Source organism: Lepidochelys olivacea (assembly GCF_965140295.1).
Source record: "Lepidochelys olivacea isolate rLepOli2 genome assembly, chromosome: 8".
Classification (NCBI taxonomy): domain Eukaryota; kingdom Metazoa; phylum Chordata; order Testudines; family Cheloniidae; genus Lepidochelys; species Lepidochelys olivacea.
The window spans coordinates 556,875-578,538 of record NC_140418.1 but is presented as its reverse complement, the minus strand read 5'-3'; the positions used below and the strand labels follow the sequence as shown (position 1 = coordinate 578,538).

The window sequence follows — 21,664 nt, the reverse complement described above, 5'->3', positions numbered from 1 at the left end:
GTGAAACAAATTTGATTCAATATAGGGGTAACCAGTGAAATACAGGTGGCCAGACTAGATGATCTAGTGGTGTCTTCTGGCTTTAAATTCTTGACTCTCGGGCGGGGAGGGGTGGTGGTGGTGAAGGGAGGAATTGATCTATGTACGTCGACTTCAGCTACTTACCACAGTGTCTTCACTGAGATGTGTTGATGGGAGACGCTCTCCTGTCAAGTCCCCTTGCGCTTCTCGTTGAGGTGGAGTACTGGAGTTGATGCTAGAACGATTGGCGGTTGATTTATCGTTTTGTACTAGACATGATAAATTGACCCCCACTGGATCGATCGCTGCCCATCGATCCAGCCGGTAGCGTAGACAGGCCCTCTGGCTCCTGCATCCCTGGGTGAGAGGACTAAATACAGTGCAAGGTACAGGGTGGGTAAGTGCGTAAAGCAGCCCATCCCCTGCCTACTGCAAACTCAGGAAGCAGCAAATACAGTCCAAAACAAAACCTGCAGAATTTACGGCCTATGGGATCACATGAGGAATGTACATTTACAGTGCGTAAGTCTCAAATTAGACTTTAAAATGCTGAGGTTCTGACACTTCTTGCAGATTAAAGAGCCTCTGGTCCTCTTCATAAGAGCAAGGTCATATCCTGATGCACTTGTCCGAATTCCCTCTCCTTCCTACCCCACTATGGTGCAACATTCTGGGCATTAGATGCTGTTCTCCAATCCAGAGGTGGCCACATTTCAGCCGCTGGTGGTATATGCAAACAACTGGAAAGTACTTCAGGATCCATGAATATGAGAAGTGCTATGTACATGATTCTAAATCAGTTTAATTTCCTTCAACAGAGGTCAGTGATGCACACAGACATGAGTCAATACAAACACATTATACACACACACAAACCCTGGATTCTCACCCATACTTTATTATACACATTTACACTTCACTAATAAAAATCTGTACACTTCACATTACAGTATGTCCTAGCCACCAGCTAGCTAGCTAACACTGGGACACAGACGTGGCCTGAGACTGCTGCCCTAGAACAGGCAGTGGGGGCTGCTCTTCCTTTCCAGAGAAGTTTCTTCAGCTTACACTTATCAGAGAGGACACTGTTTTCCATGTAGATGAGCCAGGACAGTGGAACAGGCCTCAGCAAGAATCCTGCCTGCATTCAGCTCTTCCCCTATTCTGTGAGATGGGCAGGCATGGTGCTCACGCCTTGGCTCAAGATGCCAAGTAGTGCCTTGCCTCCTGCCTACAGCCTTATTTCTTCATCTTCATGTCAGCCTCAATGGCACAGCGACGGCCTCGGGTTCCCCCATCCTAATCAAGATGCAAACAAAAGGAAAAAGGTCTAGTATTAGCAAGGATGGAAAAAGCTTCCTTCCCTACTCAAGGGACTGGGAAACTGCACAGATGGAAGACAAAGCTCTCTGCTTACTGGAAGCTAGGGGAGGGAAGTACACTGCAGTCTGCTGTAAGATAGGCAGGGGAGACTTCCTTGAAGACCTTCCTACAAGAGTCAATGTGGGTCTAAATATATGAAGTCCCACTGGGGACTCAGAATCCCAATGCCTCTATGGTCTACTGAAAGCAAGAAGAGACAGAAGTTCAGCTGCTTCTCACCTGGAGAGACAGGCTTTTTGGGGCTAATACAGTGCTGCTTTTTATTATGTGAAACATTCCAGATGAGCTGTTCAAGTGGGAAGAGGGGACTGTGGGCTAACATACCTGACCAGCTGCTCATCCCTATAGGAAGTGTTCCTCCAGCTTGGTGACCCTGGCTCTAGCTCCCTAGCTTCTCCGCACAGCTACTCTCCATGAGTGCAGGGCAACTGGAGGGCTTCTTCTCATCGGATCCCTCTCCCTCTGGCTGACAAACATTTTAGCAGAGGCAGCATCTCTATCTAACAGATGTGTGAGAAAACAAACCCTCAAAACTTCTGTTCCCAGCTCAAGGGCCTGAGCTCCCAGGAAAGGAAGTGCTTTTCCAGGCTCTCCCAAATGAGCCGAGAGGCACAGCAGAGGTGCCCACAGAGGACTGTGGTTGCTTCCGGATCCATGAAACAAAGATCAGAGCAGATCCCCCCAGTCCTGTAGCCTGCTCTCAGTGCACACTGTCCTGGATGAGAGGAGGGCGGCTCCTATATATGCATGAACAGGTGTGAAGTGTATAAGAATCTGCAGTGCTGCATTTGACCCATTGTAATAATTTGGGGTCTAGCAGGCCAATCCCAATGGGGAGCTCAACTGGGGAAGAGTGCATAAAGTTTATTAAATGTTCCAGTCTCCCATAAAAAAAAAAGTATAGGAAAAGGTATGAAACTGAGACAAAGACTGAATTAGTCTAAACAAAAAGGCCTACTGTATTATCATCATGTTTGGTAAACAAGAGTTTGGGACTGGAAATCAATAGATCAAAATCGATGTGTGGGAAATTAGGCCTAAGTGGTGTACAAGACCACCAGGGTACCAGCTATTCTGCTCATCACTCCCTCTTGGGTCCTTCAAAAAGGACAGACAATGGGGAGAATCAAGCTGGCTGAAGTACCAGTGGACTGGTTGGCGCTTCACCATCATGGCTGCTGCCACCACCACCGTTTCCTAGAACCCACTGTTACGCCTGTGTCATCTTGATCCTGAGGGGTGTCCTGATCAGACCTGGCTAGAGAGAGGGATCCAGATTACACAGACCTCCACCAGCTCCAGCTAAATCCTAAATCCCACCTGCTACGGGAGGTCTTGGTTCCTTTTGTCACTCCTCTCCTCAGGTATCCTTATCCTTCCCCACCTTATTTTTTCTCTTTCCTATCCATCTCCTTTTGTTTAACAGACTGGCTTCACCAGCGAAGACTGCATGTTTTGTAACACTGCAATCAAAGGGAGCCAAGAGCAATGTCCTAAACAGTCCAACAGAGGTACAAGTTTGCCAGGTTTTGGAATGGGTGATAAGGCCACGTGCAGGCCCTGTGTTTCTCTAGCAGAGAAGCAGCAAGTCAGAGTCAGCACCAGAAGCTGCATTTCCAGAGAGGCTGGTTCACATAATTATCGCAGAGCTATTCTAACCAGTGTCTCCATGCACCGCAGCATCTGAGTATTTGACCCTCTTTTGACTTTGCTGTTCTTTTCTCTCTCTCCCCGCATGTGTCTTGTTCCAAAGCAAACAGGATCGGACTTTAAAAGACAATTACCACCATTCTTTAATACCATATAAAAGACTGGCAGTTTTCCTTAAACGCTCTAGTGCTAAAGGGAAAGGGAATAGGGGATACTGTTAAACTGACAGCCCTACCTAATATTTCACATGTTTTTCCTTCTTTATTGCATCTTTAGTAAAATGTTAAAAAGATTTTTAATGAACTAAGGTGGCCAAGGTCTCTGTTACACCCCAAGCCTTGTGTAACTGTTTAATGTTGTACTATGACAGGGTCCCTTTAACACAGGGGTAGGCAACCTGCGGCACGCAAGCTGATTGTCAGTGGCACTCACTACCTGAGTCCTGGCCACCGATCCAGGGGGCTCTGCATTTTAAATTTAATTTTAAATGAAGCTTCTTAAATATTTTAAAAACCTTGTTTACTTTACATACAATAGTTTAGTTATATATTATAGACTTCTAGAAAGAGACCTTCTAAAAATGTTAAAATGTATTACTGGCACACAAAACCTTAAATTAGAGTGAATAAATGAAGACTTGGCACACCACCTCTGAAAGGTTGCTGATCCCTGCTTTAACACCTTTGACTCTCTGGGCCCACATATGCCACAAAAAACAGCACAACAGATCTGTCTTCCCATTTACGTGGGGAGAAACTAAGACAAAAATCACGGGAGAAAAGGGAAGTAGATGACTGTGCCGCAACCCCGCAAACCAGAAGGAAAGGCAAAAGCCGTTCCCTACCCTGAGGGCAATGGAATTGAGAAGTTTCTTATTTGATGACCCTAGATGTACATCCACTAGTTTAATGCATCGCTACAACGCCACAGATTCTGTGAGTGTGCCACAATCCCCCAGACAAGGAGCCAGCAGTACCTTCCAGCTCACAGTTACCTGCCGCAGTCACTCAATACTTACAAAGAGAGAGAGAAGGAAGGCAGGAGAGCCCATGGGGACGCTGTCCTGTCAAAAGGCCAAAGAGATTTACTGATCAGATTGCACAGATATGAACATGCAAACACCCTACAGAAGCCACACAACCTGCATGCTCATAAAGGCAGAGAAGCAGGCACCCGAAAGTTTCCCTCCCGCAAGATATCACACAGAAACAAATAAATAATTAGGGGAAAAGGAAGGACCACCAAGTGAGGATTCTGTGACAGCAAGAACACTAGGACAGGAATTTCCCTTCACTCCACCACGTCGTTTCCAATCAAGGTCTGCTGTGTCCCAACACCATTTTGGAGCTCTGTGCACTCAGCCTCTATTTCCCACAGCAGCTATGTAGCTCCCAGATGACAGGATACATCAGTTGCTACCATATAAAATGATTTAATCAAGACTGGATGCCTAGCTAAGATACACATTACTTCAGCAACAAGTTAAGCTTGATGCAAGAATTATTGGGTGAGGTTCTCTGGCCTGCGTTACACGAGATCAGACTAGATGATCACAACAGTCTCTTCTGGATCTAAAAATCGGCAAACCAGACCATCCAAGGGAGGGACACTGGAGCATTTCTCCAGTTCTTGATTCTCCACCCCAATCTCCCTGCCAGGCAGGGACTCCTCCAAACCACCCCCTGCTTCTTTAAGGTTCCGATTACTACTTTAATACAGACAAAAGGACAGAACTATCACAATTGCTGGGGTGATTCACAAAAGTTGTCTGTGTGGTAACCTACAGCTGCCACCTCTAAACTCTAACTGAAGGTCACATTTCCAGAGAGGTTTGTTCACATAAGGATCTCTGAGCTAGTTTAACCCCAACTGCATTCATGCACCCCAGGGTCTGATTAGGTGACCCTCTTCTGCAGCTCAGTAGGATCCTCCTGAAGGAATCCCTCTCTCACACAAAAGCATAAATCACCAGCCTCCTTTTCCCCCTCACCTTCTCTGAAGCATCTTGTTTCCGAGTGGAATCTCGCCCACGCAGGCTCTTTGCACTGATCCCGGACTCTGATGTCTGCATGATCAGCTGCGTGGCCAGAAATTGCTGCATGAAACCACATATTCAGTTATGGTATCAAGTGAAACAAGCTCAGTTAGTGGCATTACTCCCACAAACCATAAGGTCGAGCATGACCACTTTGGAGGGAACTTCAATTTCTAGTTTGCTTCTCATCGTAAGCTCCCCCCAGCCCTAAAGAGCTACAAGTCATTCTGAGGGAAGAGTAAAAAAGCCACACAAACTCATCAAGTTAACTTTAACTATCAGCTGGGACTTGCCAACCCAGTGGGAAATTCTAGAGGGCACAAAAAAGCAGCAGGCACTCAGAGCCGAGTAGCCTCTTCCTACAGACCTGCTCAGTACCTCCCATATCAACCAGTGCATAAGTTCTGTCCAACACTGCCCTCAGCTCAAGCCTTTACCTGGATCTGCTCCAAGACATCTCGCTGCATCTCCACAGCCATGTGGTATACATCATGGTCAGAGCTGTTGTACATGACTGCATTCTGGAACATCAGCATAATGTCACGCTGGAACTCAGCTGTGGTTCGGATCAGCCCATTCTCAATATTTTTCTTAATGGTAGATAAATCCATTGGCCTGTGAATGAAATGCAGTTAGAAGCAGCAGTAAGACCATGTTAGTTTTTCTATCCTCCACAACTCTTCTCTTCCCAAAAAGCTTGGTCTAGATAATTAGTCCTGCCACAAGTGCAGGGGACTGGACTCTGTGACCTCTCGAGCTTCCTCCCGGTTCTATGATTCTATGTCAGGAGTCCAATAACTCCAGCTAGTCTGTCTAGCACCATCATGGTCAAACAGGCCTTCCCTGACATCAATGGTTCTAGACTCAGGACAGGAAGTGAGATGAGATGCCATCTTCTGAATGGGTTCAAAGAGAGCGTTAATCCTTAGCAACTCTGGGGCTGTACTGTGGGGTGCCCAACAGAGGTGTTTGCTCCTGGCATTAATGGGAGGGGAGCTAGTGCAGAGCCCACAGATGGTGCATGAGGCACTGCTTGAGCTGGCAGGTGGTTCTAGTAATATATTTGAAGAGAGTTGCCTGGCAGGATGTAGATGACAGTAGATCAGCTCTTTAAAGGAGCTGAGGGGTGCGTGTGGGGGGGGGGGGTAGGGGGGAGTGTCGCTAACCCATCATGGGGATGGTATGAGGAGGCTGCCTATAATGGCATATGGCTCATCCGCAATTGCTAACTGCAAGTATCTCCAGTGGCTGGAGACAGCATACTGGCGGGGTGGGAGGGGGGAGGAAGGGCTCTGAATTACTACAAAGCATTCTTTAACAGATGTCTGGCTGGTAGGTCTTGCCACATGCTCAGGGTCTAAGTGATTGCCCTATTTGGGGTAGGAAGGAATTTTTCCCCAGATTGGCAGAGACCCTGAGTGGTTTCACCCCCCTCTGCAGGGTGAGGCATGGGTCACTTGCAGGTTTGAATTAGAGTAAATGGTGAATTCTCTGTAACTTGGAGTCTTTAAATCAAGACTTGAGGACTCAAATAGCTTAGCCAGAATTTATGGGCCCATTACAGAAGTGGGTAAATGAGGTTCTGTGACCTCCGATGTGCAGGCGAGACTAGACGATGAAAATAAACATACAGACTAAGGCCAGCAGGGACTAAGTTGGGACAGGAGGGCAACAGCCATTTACTGTACCACCGACACACTGTTCTGAACACAACTTCTGTGCACCCCATCCAATCGGAGAACACAGACTCTTCTGTAAATGAACATGTACCTGTCCTGGGGAAGCCTTTTTTCCCCACTGACTGACAATGGTAATGAGCTTCTTTTCCCACCTTGCAATCTGACTGTGTGCTGAGGCTTAGTAATCCCCTGCCAGAGACTCCAATACAGACATGTCAGACAGAATCGGACGGCAACGACAGCTGGGCCACTTACCTCTGCACAATACTGTGGTAGCCTGGTGCTATATCATCGGTCACAGGCTGTAGGAAGACATTGGCATATCTGCAGGGAGAAGAAGGCAACTGTGAGCAGTCAGTCCCCTCGCTGGTAACAGAGAGAACACCTGGTCTGAGGGTGGAGCATGCTCTGCCAGACAGAACCACTAAGCACTTGTTTCATACACGGATGCCCTTCTGGTCAACCACCACCAGACAGATGTGGTGAGTGGAGAGTCCCCCACCCAAGCACTAGTGGAGACCAATCTGGGGAACAGGAGAGCAAATAATTCTCCTCTTCAGCTTGCTAGGCACAGGTCCCGACTTCCTACCAGTCCACACAGGATCAAGTTCACTTACCTGTGATTGGCTGCTGCTCTCCAAACTAGCATAATAGCTTTTTTCCAGATCTTCTGGGCTTGAATCGCTTCCTGGTCCTCACTGCAAACAGAGCTAAGGAGAAAAGGACTGTCAGAGTGGGATGCACTGGAGCCCCTAGCCAAATGCACAGGGTCATTGCCAGGTGCAAGACTTCCTTCAACAAGCTCCAATGTTGCACTGCGGCAGCAGCCTAATTTCAGTCACCCTGGATCTACCCACATTGCTCCATGCAAGCCAAAGGAAAGGAAGCCACACCTGTCTCCTGTGAGCTGGCTCGATGGAGTTGTCTGCACAGTGCTCCTGGGAGTAAGGAGACCACAGGAGCCAGACAGATCAGCAGCCAATCTCCACCACAGGCCCAATCAGCCAGCAACACACAGAAATAAGATAATCCCATACGCTTTCCCCAGCATGGACTGAGATTTGCATTGTGGGTGGCTGAAGGTTTCACTGATACTCACAACTGCGAGGAGGCAGGGCTGCTGGGGATGGAATCAGCTAGCGTGTGTGACTGCAAAGGTGCATTATGGATACTGAAGCCATCATCACTCTCACTCACAGGGGGCTCATTATCCATTTCCGATAGGTACCCCTCACCCTGGTCTTCCTCCTTGGGTTCCTCCAGACTGGCAGCCTCACTGGCACCATCCTCATCCTCATCTTCACCCTGAGCATCCTGAGATATAAGATCAAATTCCATCAATTTAACCTAATCAAAATGCAGCTATCAGTAACAATGCCTGGGTCACCGCCTCCAAAAGATGACTGGTTCAGTAAGCAGAGTGGAGCCCTGTATCACAGCTGCTAGCCAGTTCTAGGGGCATTTGCACAAACACTGAAATCCTTGCCACAAAGTATTACAAGGGCCTGGAGTGAGTCCCTCTAAGCTACAGATATCAGATGCAGATACATACTGGCGCCCTCTCCTACTCGGGGGGGGGGGGGGGGCACGCGCGCGGGCGGAGAACTCGGCTGGTTTTCCTATCCACTGTGTGGGAGCTGAGAGGCAGCAGCAACATAACGGTATCAAACTCATTTTAAACCACTGGACTCAAGTAGTTCAAGGCCATTTACCTTCCCAAAAACAGCTCGGGTCTCTTCCTTCATCGACTCTGGGAGGAAAAGAGAGCAAAATTTTGATTTCCAGGAGCAGTTTTTAGAACGTCCCCTCCTGCACCAGTACCCTCCCCTTCCAAATTAATTATTCCCTATTTCTGCATAGATTATCTTCACCCCATGCTGAACCAGACCACACTAGCTGAATGGACTTTAAAGTTGCAGGTAAAAGATATCCTAGCCCAGTTAAATTACCTGACAGCTCAAATTTGTGCTGAACATCAGCCTGTGAGGAGTCGTCACTTGCATTTAGGACATGTGGAGGGGATGAATCATCATCAGGTGGTATCTGGAGGGAACAGAAATGCACAAATTTAAGTATTTCACTACCCCAAACCCAGTCCCAGACAGACAGTGGGTTTTCACAGAATGCCAGGACAACAGCAATTCTGCACATGGACTGGCAGCAGACAGCGCAAAGATCTACTTATTATACATTCAGGGCTTCAAAGATCATAGAATAGAATATCAGGGTTGGAAGGGACCTCAGGAGGTCATCTAGTCCAACCCCCTGCTCAAAGCAGGACCAATCCCCAATTTTTGCCCCAGATCCCTAAACAGCCCCCTCAAGGATTGAACTCACAACCCTGGGTTTAGCAGGCCAATGCTCAAACCACTGAGCTATCCCTCCCCCCCAAAAAATTAGCATGTAAGGCCCTCACCAAGGGGCCCATGCCACCAAATATTAATACTTGTCCTCAGTCTCTCTCGCACAGCAATAGTCATAACCCACAAAGAAAGTCACTACTCTGCTCCAAGCGTACTCACTGAAGAGACATCTCCAGAGAAGGAATGGACCCCTATGTTTGAGCTGCTTTTCCTTGACTGCCAACGGTTACCTGCTTTCAACCACACCAGTCCAACACATCCTCCCCACCTATGTACCTCTATCTTCACCGTACTGTGTGTTGCTGCTTCTCCCTTGGCTGATTCTGTCTCCGTTTCAGAGTTCTCTCCCACAACAGCAGCTGCTTTCTGCTGCTCCTCTGTCTCTCGACTCCTGAGCTCAGGTGTTTCTGCTATTTGCATGGCTCCTGCAGAGTTCAATTCGTTCTGCTCCAGCTCTGCAGATTCCATCTTTATTTCTGACCCCAGCTCCCCAATGCTTATTAGGTCTTGGATTTCCTTTGCCTCTGGTTCGTCACAGTCTCGCCTCTCCTGCTTCACAGTCACTGCCACATGGGGGATCTGTGCCCGTTTCTCGTGGTCCTGCTGAATCGGATGCTCCCATGGGCCAGTCAAGGCCTGAGGGTCATCAGTCTCTTCACAAAAAGACAAAGCAGCTTCAACTGCTGCTACATCCAGGACTTCAGGATGGTCATCTACCTTTACCAAAACAAAGACAGCAGCACAAGCAAAGGTCAGCAAGGAGAGCAGAACCCCTGCACTGGTTCAGCCAGAGAGCCCTTCCCACCCCAAATACATCTCTATCTAACAGGCCAGGGCCACAGTGACCCAGCGCTGAGGAAGCTGCAATGGCTGCATCAGTTTAATTCCTAAACAATAAACCAGCATGCATGGGCAGCGGGTATCATAGGTAGGGGTAGACTGTGCCTCCCCAAACAGCCTAACATGGCCCCACCCATGGTCCAGGCACCTTCTTCCTGCGGTTCCCAACACTCTGCTCTGGCTGGCCTGCCTTCTGCAGGGATTCAGGGTGGCTGGGGCTGTGCCTGGTCTGGTGCTCTGGGGCCTTGCCCCTGGCTGCCCAGCGCTGGGGGCTATGTGGGAGTGCTCTGGCTCCTGAAGGGGAAGGCAGAAGGGGAGGGTCTAGCCCCCCCCCCCCCCAATGGCTGGGTCACCAGCAGCCCATGCTAACATGGCTTCTCAAAACCTTATGAGCTGGCTGTTAAAACAGGGGTATTAAGGAGCTGGGAAGAGCCATTACTGAGAAGACATTAACAGGTCCTGACACCCATGGACAGGCCACATATATTGTGTCTTCAGATGGGTAACTCCCACTTTGGGCCAAGTACATCACAGATTGCTAGCAATGATTTAAGGTTCCCTACTAGCCACTCAGTACCAGGTTCCTTGGTCTTGTCAAGTACTGAATGATATGGAGAAATAAGATTCACCTGCCTGTACTTGTGGCCCAGGAGACTCCTTGGCAGAGCTTGGGGCCTTCACGCTCAGAAACATGGGGCTTCTGGGACTACATAGTGCTAGTAGCACTTATCTGTTTGTCTGTCTGGGATCTGTTCCCCATTCAATGTTGGTGCCAGCTGAAACCCAAGGGTTTCCTCTGAGTGCAACACCACACTACACAGCTGTTGCCAGCATACTAGGGGGTTGCCAGGGGACTGGAACTTAATAACTTGGACAGACAGGGAGGAAATAGGCAGGTGAAGATCGTTGAATGAGCAAGAAATACTTCCTAATCCTGCTTCTGTGTAACAACTGAGATAAATACATCCAGACCCTGGAAAGAAATGCAGTTGGCTTCCCAGCCTGCTTTGACATTTACCTTGTCCTCAATGATGGCTATAATATCTCCAACAGTTTCAAAGTCCAGCTCTTCCCCAGTATAGGAGACTGCAATGTCCATCTTCTCAGCGAGATCCAGGTCTTCTTTCCCATCCATGCCGTGATCTTTGGAAGGCCCAGCAGCACTGCCAGCATCAGTACCCAGACACTCCTTCTTGATGGAATCAATGATCATGGAGATTTCACTGCTGTCCATAGACACCGTCACTGTGTGGGGATCAGACACTGCCTCCATGGAAACACAAGTGTCTGACTGGCTCACTGGATAAGGATAAGAGAGTGACAACTCAGAGACCAGTCAGGTGAAAGCCTGTCAGCATCAGTGACCATTAAGGTGGAAAAGAGCAGCAGCCTCTCTCACATAGCCCAAGCCCACCCACAGCAGTATGGCCAAAAAGGATAAAGACACACACAGGGCAATTTGCTTGCTACCCAATAATGGATGCAAATCAGGAACCTAGTTCTTGTATCATGATCCAGCACACCATGCCAGCAGCCAGCCCACCCAGCATATTCCCTTGTAAACCCCATCCAGCACCTCTCCTCAGGAACCCCAGCTCGGCCACCCATCTAGGAATCAGCTTTACATGCCCATGCTCCCTCGTCCCCTTCTGGGGACCAGCATCTGAGGTGAGGTAGAAGCCCCAGCTCACATCTCTGTTTGAGCCTTTGGGAAGCGCTGCTTTCAAGTACTAAGCCACCCATGAGTGCGTAGTTCAGGAACGCACCTGTCGCTACGCTTTCTGGAGTTGCAGCTGGTGGCACAATGGATGGTGCTGACAGCGTGGGCATCATGGCAATGGTTGCCTGGGACACAGACTCTACAGGGGGTGGCAGGAGTTTAGCTGGAGGTTCGCTGGCAACAGCAGAGAAGGAAGCAAGAGGTGTGGTGAACTGTGCAGGACCAGCTTCTAGAAGCCGAGAAAGAGTAGGAGCACCTGACAGAGTACAACAGGGAAAAAGCACATGAGCAAGAAGCAACAGCCATTGAGCTCTCCGATGCAATCACCAGACTTCATGGACTGACTGCTCCCTCCTGAGCCCAAGGTACTGTAAATGACCTATGGGCAGAGAGAGCCATGCTGGTAGACTGTGTCAGAAATGCATGACTCTAAGGTATGCAGTCTGAGCCAGAACCATGCAGAGACTATGGGAACACCATGAGTTTAGTGTAAAGAGACTGCAGAGGCTACACCACACATGCAAAAGATGTTAAGGGCCCTCTTTAAAAAACTTGCTGCAAATAGAGCCACATGGTGTGAACTAGGAAGAATGCAGTTCCTAGTGATCAGAGTGAGGGAAGAATAAAAGAGAGATTCTCTTTGCAAATTAGTCCTGACAGCTGCCTCCTGGTTCAAGGGCTGCTATGCATCTTAAATCCTACTTCCAGCACGAATTTACTGAACCACTTCAGCTCCGATAGCAGGATTCAAAAGATCAGACATTCAGAAAGCAGAAAGAACATTCACATTGGATAGGATAAAACATGTATAAAAGGCATAACCTCTCCTGCTTCAGAAAGCAGGAGAAAACCAGTAACTGGCCAAGGGCAGGAAGAAAGCTTCCCATGGACAGGCTGTTCTGTAACTGTTCACTGCAGATATTCTTGCACCTGTGTGTCTACCTGTTCACCTGGCCCTCAGCACCATGATATCCAAATGCCTCACAATAATTAGTGGGTTTTTTCCCATCACAATACCTCGGAACTGAGGCAAAGGGCAGATTAAATGACTTGCCAAAGTTTACAAGAAATCCGTAGTTGAACCAGGTTTCCTATCTACTAGACCATCCTCCCTATCCTGAAGCTTCTGGTGTTGGCCATTGTTAGAGACAAGAGACCAGACTATAAGACCATGATCTGATCCAGCCTGGCAATTCCTATCATCCAGTGTTTTTGCAGCTTCGTTCTCTGCCAGGATTAGAGTCATTTTAAAGAAACCAAAGAAGTGTCAATGGATTTCTTAATGGACTGTGACGAGCAGACAACCTGGCTGTCTTTGGACCCACCCTGAAAAGGGTTTATTATAGAACCGTCTATGAAACTATATTTCGCAGACCAAAGCCTCAGGTGCCCCAGAAGAGAGAACTATGAAGAGAGTCTGTGTGGGTTACCTGAAGCAGCAGGGGATGCAGGGACAGCACCAGATGCCAACTGCATTTCCCCACCATGCAGCACTGGAAGGACCCCTCCTACCTCCAGGAGGACTCCTGAGCTATTCATGTGACCAGAAGTCACTGCCATCTCGTTTTCACCAACCTGCCAAAGGAGGACACAGATGAAGCTCCTGGGCTGGAGACATGTTCACATCACTGATTCTCCCCTAGATATGCACCCCGTTAATATATCCACCAATCTGTGAATCAGAGCCTCTTCTGCACATTTCAACCCAGTCCAGCCTCTGACTGAGGTGCATTTTGCTTTGACACACAAACATGGCTGGTTGAAATATTTGATTACAATCATTTGAAACAGATGCCATGTGGCTGTTGCCTTGGAAGTCAGAGTGAGTGCATTATTTGCTGTGCTCTAGACCCTCTACCCAAGGATCCCAAACTGCTTTACAAATATCAGTATTTAATCTCACAACCCCTTAAGTGGCAGGGAAATAGCCTCACTCTGCAGATGGGAAAACTGAGGAAGTGAGAGGGGCAGTAACTGGCTCACTGTGTAACCTCGAGCAAATGACAGAGTTGAAAATGGATGCCAAATGGCATTGTTAATGCAAGAAACCCCCTGTAATACTTAAACTGCCACACGCCTTACCCGGTTTTCCCCATACCTTAAGTTGGCATTCTGCTGGATGAGAACTCCAGAGAACAGCACGGAAGAGTTACCCCAGCCAACTGCATTTCTGCAAGTGGAGGGGACTGGAAGTGAGGCAGCAGCAACACCTGCCTCTCTGATTGAGGTGGTCCTATCCCTTTCTCTAAGCCTCTCACTTCTTTGTGAGCCAAACTTCTCCGCACCTGTGAGAAGTCCTCAGCCTCACTAGCCACCCATCTACATGAGGGACAGTTTTTTAGAAGTTTTCCATATTAACACCTATTTCGCTCCACCAAGGTTAACATTAGGAACCAAAGCGGAGACAGGCTGATGGCTGCTGACTCCATTTTCAGAACAGATCTAAGAAACAAGTTACTGAAGAGTGTCAGCAACTGGTTGTCCCTCTAATACTAGGGATCCCAACATCATTAACACCAGTAGGGTTGAACTGGTGTTAGCAACAGTGGTTATTTTAACAACTGTCTAGGCTATGGACATGAGCCATTGAGGGACTAGTCCAGGACAGGACAAACCTGTCAATCCTGGTCTCAGTTTTTATTTGCATAAAGGGCATTTGTTTGACCTCCCTACTTATAAGTTAACCTGATTTTTGTTGAAAATTAAAATTCAACTTTGGGCTGAGATGCGGACAAGCAGATACAGATACAAGGCCTCCAAGTAGACTAACTAGGGGTTCTGCTCTGATCTCCCTTCAGAGTGCAGTGTCACTCAATGGCAGTCTGCTATTCCAACTCTTCAGGTCCCAAAGGGGACAGTTTGCTTTCAGAGGGCTTGTCTTCACTACCAGGGTAAGTTGGTCTAAGTTATGCTACTCCAGCTATGTGAATAATGTAGCTGAAGTTGACGTAGCTTAGGTTGACTTATTGCGGTGTCCACACTACGCTGCATCAACAGGAGAAGCTCTCCAGTCAGCTTACCAAAAGGTGGAATATCAGGGTTGACCAGAGAGCGCTCTGCCATCGATTTAGTGGGTCTTCACTAGACCTGCTAAATCGACAACCATTGCATCAATTGCAGCAGCTGATAGCAAAGACAAGCCCTGAGTTACCCAACCTCTTCAGTCCTGAATTCATGGTACCACAAGGAAAAAGTTCCACCTTTGTGGCTCACAGGGTTTAATGACAGCTTTAGGATTTTCCCTGTGCTGGAATCTTCAAAAACTATCCAGATCTTGCAAGCCCTTTACAGCTCTCCTATTCAGTGCGAGAGTCTGAAGCATAAATTCATCAGTATGTTTGTATATGTGAGCAGAGTGCTCCATACCAGCCTGGGGCTTGTGGGGAGGAGGCTGCCCTTCTTCAGTAGCTCCGAGAGCAGAGGGGAAGGAGGCGGAGTTGCTTTCTGTCCTAGTATCTTTTTCTGGGGTGAATCATCAGTGACTGGGGTTATGGGGGCATCCAGGGGAGCTGAGCCTGGAGGGGTGTCAGGGATCCCAATGAAGGAGGCAACTGGGGTGCTGGGCAATGTCCCTGGAGTTACCTGAGAAAGAGAAAAACCACACTGTTCAAAGCCACACCTTCACCATACTGACTAGACCCACTTATCCCTTCCCCCAAGGCCACTGACCCAGCACACCCCAGGGGCCTGCTCCATTCATTCACTGCACCGCTCCAGGCATGTGCTTTCACCTTTTCACTCCCTGCCTTTGCCCCAGATACCTGCTCCACTACCTCATCACAGACACTGAAGGGAATTTGTATCCTGGATGATACTGCACACTGGCCATACTACAGCACTAAGATAGGGCAAGGCAAGGGGCACTCCCAAGCTGCACAGAGCTCCCCAGTCCCTGCTGCTTTCTCTCTTACCAGGGGAAGCATCCTTACCCCTGGGCTGGTCTCCTCCACAGCTTGCTGAGACAAGTCCCCCAGAGCATAGTCTCTTCCAGGGGAGGATGAACCTGCAGGAGAGCGGACCATCACACCGGTCAACCTTCGTGGGGGGTTCTTAACTGCCTGACGAGCTGGAAGAGAATGGAAAGGAAGTGAGACCCCAAGGCTCCAGCTGGGAAACTTCCTTGGAATCAGTTCTGCTTCTGGCCTAGCAGACACCACCAAATCAACCACTTCAGTTACAGTGATTGCCACAAAGTCACCTAATTCAACTCCTGCACCACAGCAAGGCTGACCATCATATGCCATCCCTAATGAATGGCTGATGGATCCCTGCTTTGAACCTGCCCAGTGGCAGGGTCTGCACAAGCTCCCCTACCACTGGTTCCATGGCTGAACTGTCCCGAAAGCTACTAAGTTGTTCTGAATATTTAACCCATCTTTCTGCTGCTGCACCTTCAGGCATGAATGTAAGTTTTATCTTCCATGACTAGTGAGAGTCTTACTCCCGGTCCATTTCTAATATTCCTTATCAGGCCATTCTCCTGCTTCCCTTCAGGTGCCTTTTCTGCAAAGGACTGCATCCAGCTCTCCCCCTTGCCTAATGGGGCATTTTTACTTTATGGGTTCCTCTTTCAACTCTCCTCATTTTGCACTTTTACAATATGGTGTTGAAAATTGCGTGCATCCCTCTTCCTCCTAACCCTGAGCCAAGGAGAGCAGAGTATCCAGGTTCTTCTTACCTGGGCCTCTGCAGGTTCCTCCCTTTCTCAGGGCTGGATCCTAACCAGCCTTAAATTCACCCCAGATTTTTTTTTTTTTTTAAATAAAGCGCTCCTGTGTGTGAGTGTAGGGGTGGGGGGAAGCAAACATAGTCCCATCTCACCCTGATAAGCAGCATCTGTAGCCTTCCTTTTCACCTCTGCCTCCTCTTCTTCCATTTTTTTCTTCCTGAACAAAGCAAACAAAGTACTTGGTGGCACAATGCCCCCGGGACCCAAAAGCCACCTGGTGCCTCCCCCAGGGCCAGCAGGTCAGACACCTGTTCCATAGTCTTCATATGTCAATGAGACGTCCCTCCTAGCTAAGGCCCGATTGCCCTGAGCAAAGGAGTAGTCAGGCTTCAGTCAGGGAATGAGAGACATTCCAGGGAGTCTCACTCAGCTCTACACCCAAGATGATGCCAACAGGACACTGCAAGCCTGCACCAGGCTCCTTATGCCAGTGCTGGAGAGCTCCAAGAGACACTCCATATTGGCTTGCGCTCCCATTCCAAATATAACCCTTAAAAGCCAGAGCATCTGTCCAGCTTAGCTATTCCTCCCAAGCCTGGGAGTGCAATGACTGAAAGAGAGACAGAGAGAAGGGGGAATATCCCCAAGCCCAAGGGCTCTGAGAAATACAATCTCAGGGGGAATTGGAACAGGGAAATAATAAGATAACCCACACCACAATGTCATTGCACAGCTCCTCCAGTCTGCTATCCATGTGTCCAGCCTGGATCAGCTCTGCATCCTTCTTCAGCTGCCTGCAAACAGACACAGCGTCACCTCAGCTCCACACCAAGCCTGCAATGTACACTCTTCAGTTCCCTCTGCTATACTCACTCCCTTCAGTCAGACCAGAGCCTGACCCCTCTAATATGTACCTATACTTCTCCTGTGTCTCCTTGATAACTTTTTTCAACTCCTCAACTCGTTCTGCTGTCAGTTTCCGCACGATGACATCTTCCACGGTTTCCACAACCTCCCCTTTCTCACCACGTTTTCTCCTACAGAACAAGGACAGGAAAATGATACAAGCACCAACCACAGGAACCCCCAGTCCTCCTATAAACACCATCTGCTGCCCACACAACCCCACCACTCCAGCCATGCCCTATTAGCTTCTTCCTTACCAACTAACCTGGTCCCCAGTTTACCTCTTCCCCTTCTTTTCCCAGAGAAAATACTGGAACTCACTGCTCAAACACCCTCCTGCTGACCAAGCCAGGTCGCCTGTCTGACAGTGGCCAGCACCAAATGCTTCAGAAGGTGCAGAAAACCCCATCACGGGGCTAGTTTCTTCCTATCTTCAAAGGAAAAGTGGATGATTCATACCATGAAGCAGAAGGGTTTGCCTTCCTGTCAAATTTTTACCCTAGCTAGTATAACTTCAGATAAGATTCTTACTATCCATAAATGCTCAATCTCGCTCTTGAATTCTACTCTTTGTTTCAGTAACCTGTGCAGTGAGTTCCATATGCTAATTATGTGTAGCATAAAAAAAAAGCTACTACTAGGAAATGTTTTCCCTCTAATTTCATTGGGTGTTAAGGGCCAGCATAAGCACCCTAGCTCAGAACTTAGCCTATGCCAAGCACAGACTGAAACATTTCAGTCTAAACTGTTGTAGTGTTAGTATAGATGGAAAGAACAGGAGGTTCAGTTGCTCCTCCCTGCACAATCCCAAAATGCTATGGGTATATAAAGAGCAGCATATAGTGAGAAGTGGAAAAAGCTTGGTCTTTTATAATCCCAGATTCCTCTCTTATTCTGAACTGTAGTTTTATGCATACAGCTTTTGGTTTATATGGCAATGCATGTGATCAAGACTTTTTTGTATAAAAAACAAAACTATTTGGGTGCAACACCAGTGCCATATATTTTATGAAATACACCCTTGTTTAATATTACTGCCTTACTGGGATGCATTATGTTACATTATCTTTCTAACTGTGGACTGCAACTACCATAAAATGCTACTTTGGGGAGCTTTGCTGAGAATTCTGGCCAAGATAATTCAGGAGCTCCACAATGCGCTATATTATAAAGGTTGCAGAAAGTGATATATATGAATGAACAGTACCATTTCAGGAATAAATGTTACAGTAACCAGTTACAGAAACTTTTAGATCTGAAAGGGTCTAGTCCTCTAAAGTAGGAAACTGGATGAACAGAAAGAGCATTCTAGGTGAATATTTCTATGCTTCCTTCCCAGCTGTTCCTCCCTTGGCAGCAGTCACCCTCCCTGCCCAGATATCACATCTAGATTTCCCTGTCCCTGCCTGCTCTTCCTTTAACAGTTCGGGCAAATGCACTGCCAGATAAACTGTTGAGCCCTACAAGAGCTGTTGCAGAAACCACATGCCTCATCCTTTGCACTCACTTGGGGGTCTCTGTGGTCTCCAAAAGCTCTGAATACTGAGATGCACAGTGCTAGGGAAAAAACAAAGGGAGTTAGAGCACACAGAGAACAGTCATCACAGACAATTCCATCAGCAAAGCTCATGTGGGCACTGGGCTCCCCTCTTCAAAGATCTATCACCCACTGAGTGTGTTCTCAGAGGTATGGATAGGGACACAGCTGCACACATTGGAGTCACATTTATGACTGCAAGTGGGTTCAATGTACCAGGATTTCCTCCCACTCCCTGCTCCTGTCCATACCGATCTGCCAGAGGAAAGAAAAGCAGATTCCCCAGCCTAATAATGTATGCGTCTAAGAAGGGAAATACTACAGTTATGAGGAGCAGCTGCAGGATGTTCTCAGAGTTGGTACAGGCCAAGAATATCTCAAAGACATTTGGTTGGCTAGAACTGGACCAAGACCAGTTCTTCATAAGACATAATTGGGACTAGAAAAATGACAATATTAAAAAAGTGATTCCCCATCTCCTCCAGATAAACACCTCCTTCCCTGCTATCTCAAGTTACTGACCTTCAAGCAGCCATACCCCCAGAAGCCAGTCTTGGCAAGTTGTAGCCCCTTTCCAAAATTCAAAAGCCAGCATCTTACCTTCTGAGAGAACCAGTCAGGTGGGCGGCCTGGCTCTGCAAAGGGTTTGATAGCTCTGCTGACTGATACCCTGCAAGAAAGAGCAGGTAAAGGACTGGAAACTTGCCTTCCTGTCCTCACCAAACACATGGCAGAAGGGTGCTAGCCTGTCTCACTGCTCCCTTAGCCATAGCATGTGTAATGTACAGAACTTTCCTAGGTACTTAAGAGTATAAGCTCTTTGGGAAAGGTACTGTCTTTGTACAAGACCTAGCACAATAGGGTGCTGGTCCCTGACTTGGGTCCTAGAGACTTTTGTAATACAAATAATAAGTTAGCTAGTGCATTCTTGGGAATTGTCCAGTTTTAGCCCTAGGACTGTTGAAGGGATCTGTCCATTTCCAAACAAACTAAAGCTTCCTTTGGAAGAAAGTGAGTTTCAGACTCCTGATAATACCCTAAGGACAACATTACACTCACTCTGCAAAAACATGCACAATCGAGGAAAAAACTATGGTAATAAGTAGGGCTATCAATTAATTGCAGTTAACTCAAAAAAATTAATGATTAATCTCATTTTTAACCACACTATTAAATAATAGAATACCAATTGAAATGTGTTAAATATTTTGGATGTTTCGCTACATTTTCATATATATTGTGTTGTGTTGTAACTGAAATCAAAGTATATATTATTTTTGATTATTTCTTTTATCATTTTGACAGTGCAAATATTCGTAGTGTTTTTCAATTCACCTCATACAAGTACTGTAGTGCAATCTCTGTTCTGGAAGTTGAACTTACAAATGTAGAATTATGTATAAAAAAAGCTGCTTTTAAAAATAAAACAATGCAAAATTTTAAATCCTGCAAGTCCACTCAGTCCTACTTCTTGTTCAGCCAATCACGAACACAAACAAGTTTGTTTACATTTACAGGAGATAATGCTGTCCTCTTCTTATCTACACATGTCCCCTGGAATGGTGGTTCAAGCATGAAGGGACACATGAATATTTAGTGCATTTAGCATGTAAATATCTTGCAATGCCAGTTGCAACAGTGCCATGAGAACGCCTGTTCTCACTTTAAGGTGGCATTGTAAACAAGAAGCAGACGCATTATGTCTAAAAAATGTAAACAAACGTGTTTGTCTGAGCTATTGGCTGAACAAGTAGGACTGAGTGGACTTGCAGGCTTTACAATTTTGCCTTGTTTTATTTTTGAATGCAGCTTTTTTTGTACATAATTCTACATTTGTACGTTCAACTTCCATGATAAAGAGGTTGCCCTACAGGACTTATATTAGGTGAACTGAAAAATACGATTGCTTTTGTTTTTTTACAGTGCAAATTCTTGACATCAAAAATAAATATAAAGTGAGCACTGTACACTTCCTATTTTGTTGTAATTGAAATAAATATATTTGAAAATGAAAAAACATCCAGAAGTATTTAAATAAACGGTATTCTATTATTGCTTAACAGTGCGATTAATCATGCAATTAATTTTCTTAACCGCTCGACAGCCCTAGTTACAAGTCTTTAAAGACACAGTTAATGGATCCAGGCAATTGCCGTGACAGACAGTCGTTCGATTCTCAACCCCTCTCTACGCTGCTTTCAGTCCTTCCCGGACATGGGCCCGCGGCTCAGTCACGACGGCGCCTTCTCCCTGGAGCGAAGGGCTCCAGGAGACGCTCTCCCTGCAGGCGCTGCGGCTGGAGCGGGAGGGTTGTGAAGCGGGGCTCTGGTCAGCGTGAGCGCTCCCAGCCCCACCGCGGGTCGGGTTCTGGAGCGAGCGAGCGAGCGAGGCGGCGGCGCGTGGGGCCGGCGCCCGGGAGGCGGATTTTAGCCGTGGAGAGGCTCTCGCCGCTTACCAGTTCTGGTCCCCACTCCGCATGACCGAGGAGGCGAGGCAGAGCTTCTCCCGGACGGACCATGGCTCCGTGGGGCCGGCGCCCAGCAGCTTGTGCTCTGCCAGGCAGAAGGGAAAGCTCAGGGTGCTGCGGCGGGGTGCCCCCCTCCCTCCCTCCAGAGCCCCCGCCCCCCGAGTCTCCCCCCGTCCCGAGCCCCCGCCCCAGCCCCGCAGGCGGCACCTCCCCGCCGCGCGCCCCTCACTCACTCCCCGTCCCGGCCGCCATCTTCCCCGACAGCCCCGCCACGGGAAGGGGGTGGAGCCAAGCGCAAAGCTCGCCGGGAAACACTCACTCACCGGCCTGCGGGCGCCCATGGGCGGCTGGGAAATAAACGCCGTCACCTTGCCCCGCCCCCAGCCTCGCTCTG

At 47.9% G+C, this 21,664-nt stretch overlaps 1 protein-coding gene across 4 annotated transcripts; it reads right to left on the bottom strand.

The window, feature by feature from the left end:
* Positions 1-898: 898 nt before the first annotated feature.
* BRD8 (bromodomain containing 8) lies at positions 899-21,583 on the bottom strand. Of its 4 annotated transcripts, XM_084636498.1 has the most exons (22): positions 21,504-21,583; positions 21,259-21,355; positions 19,404-19,473; positions 18,774-18,823; positions 17,275-17,397; positions 17,074-17,154; positions 16,513-16,577; positions 15,621-15,757; positions 15,058-15,273; positions 13,122-13,266; positions 11,738-11,947; positions 10,990-11,270; positions 9,408-9,848; positions 8,718-8,811; positions 8,481-8,518; positions 7,868-8,082; positions 7,386-7,478; positions 7,024-7,092; positions 5,527-5,704; positions 5,045-5,149; positions 4,073-4,117; positions 899-1,320 (listed from the first exon to the last, which is right to left on the bottom strand). In XM_084636498.1, the coding sequence occupies exons 1-22, from the start codon at positions 21,520-21,522 to the stop codon at positions 1,261-1,263; spliced, it is 2,832 nt and encodes a 943-aa protein (XP_084492624.1). In that variant the 5' UTR covers positions 21,523-21,583; the 3' UTR covers positions 899-1,260. The 4 variants fall into 4 exon arrangements, with proteins under 4 accessions (XP_084492624.1, XP_084492625.1, XP_084492626.1 ...); XM_084636499.1 differs by lacking the exon at positions 11,738-11,947; XM_084636500.1 differs by lacking the exon at positions 15,058-15,273.
* Positions 21,584-21,664: the final 81 nt, after the last annotated feature.

Excerpts from the sequence above, each read along its gene's own strand:
- BRD8 (XM_084636498.1), bottom strand. Across the intron at positions 19,474-21,258 it reads CGGAGTGGGGACCAGAACTG|GGTATCAGTCAGCAGAGCTA; the intron begins GTAAGCGGCGAG and ends TCTTTCTTGCAG. Across the intron at positions 8,083-8,480 it reads CCCGAGCTGTTTTTGGGAAG|GATGCTCAGGGTGAAGATGA; the intron begins GTAAATGGCCTT and ends CTTATATCTCAG.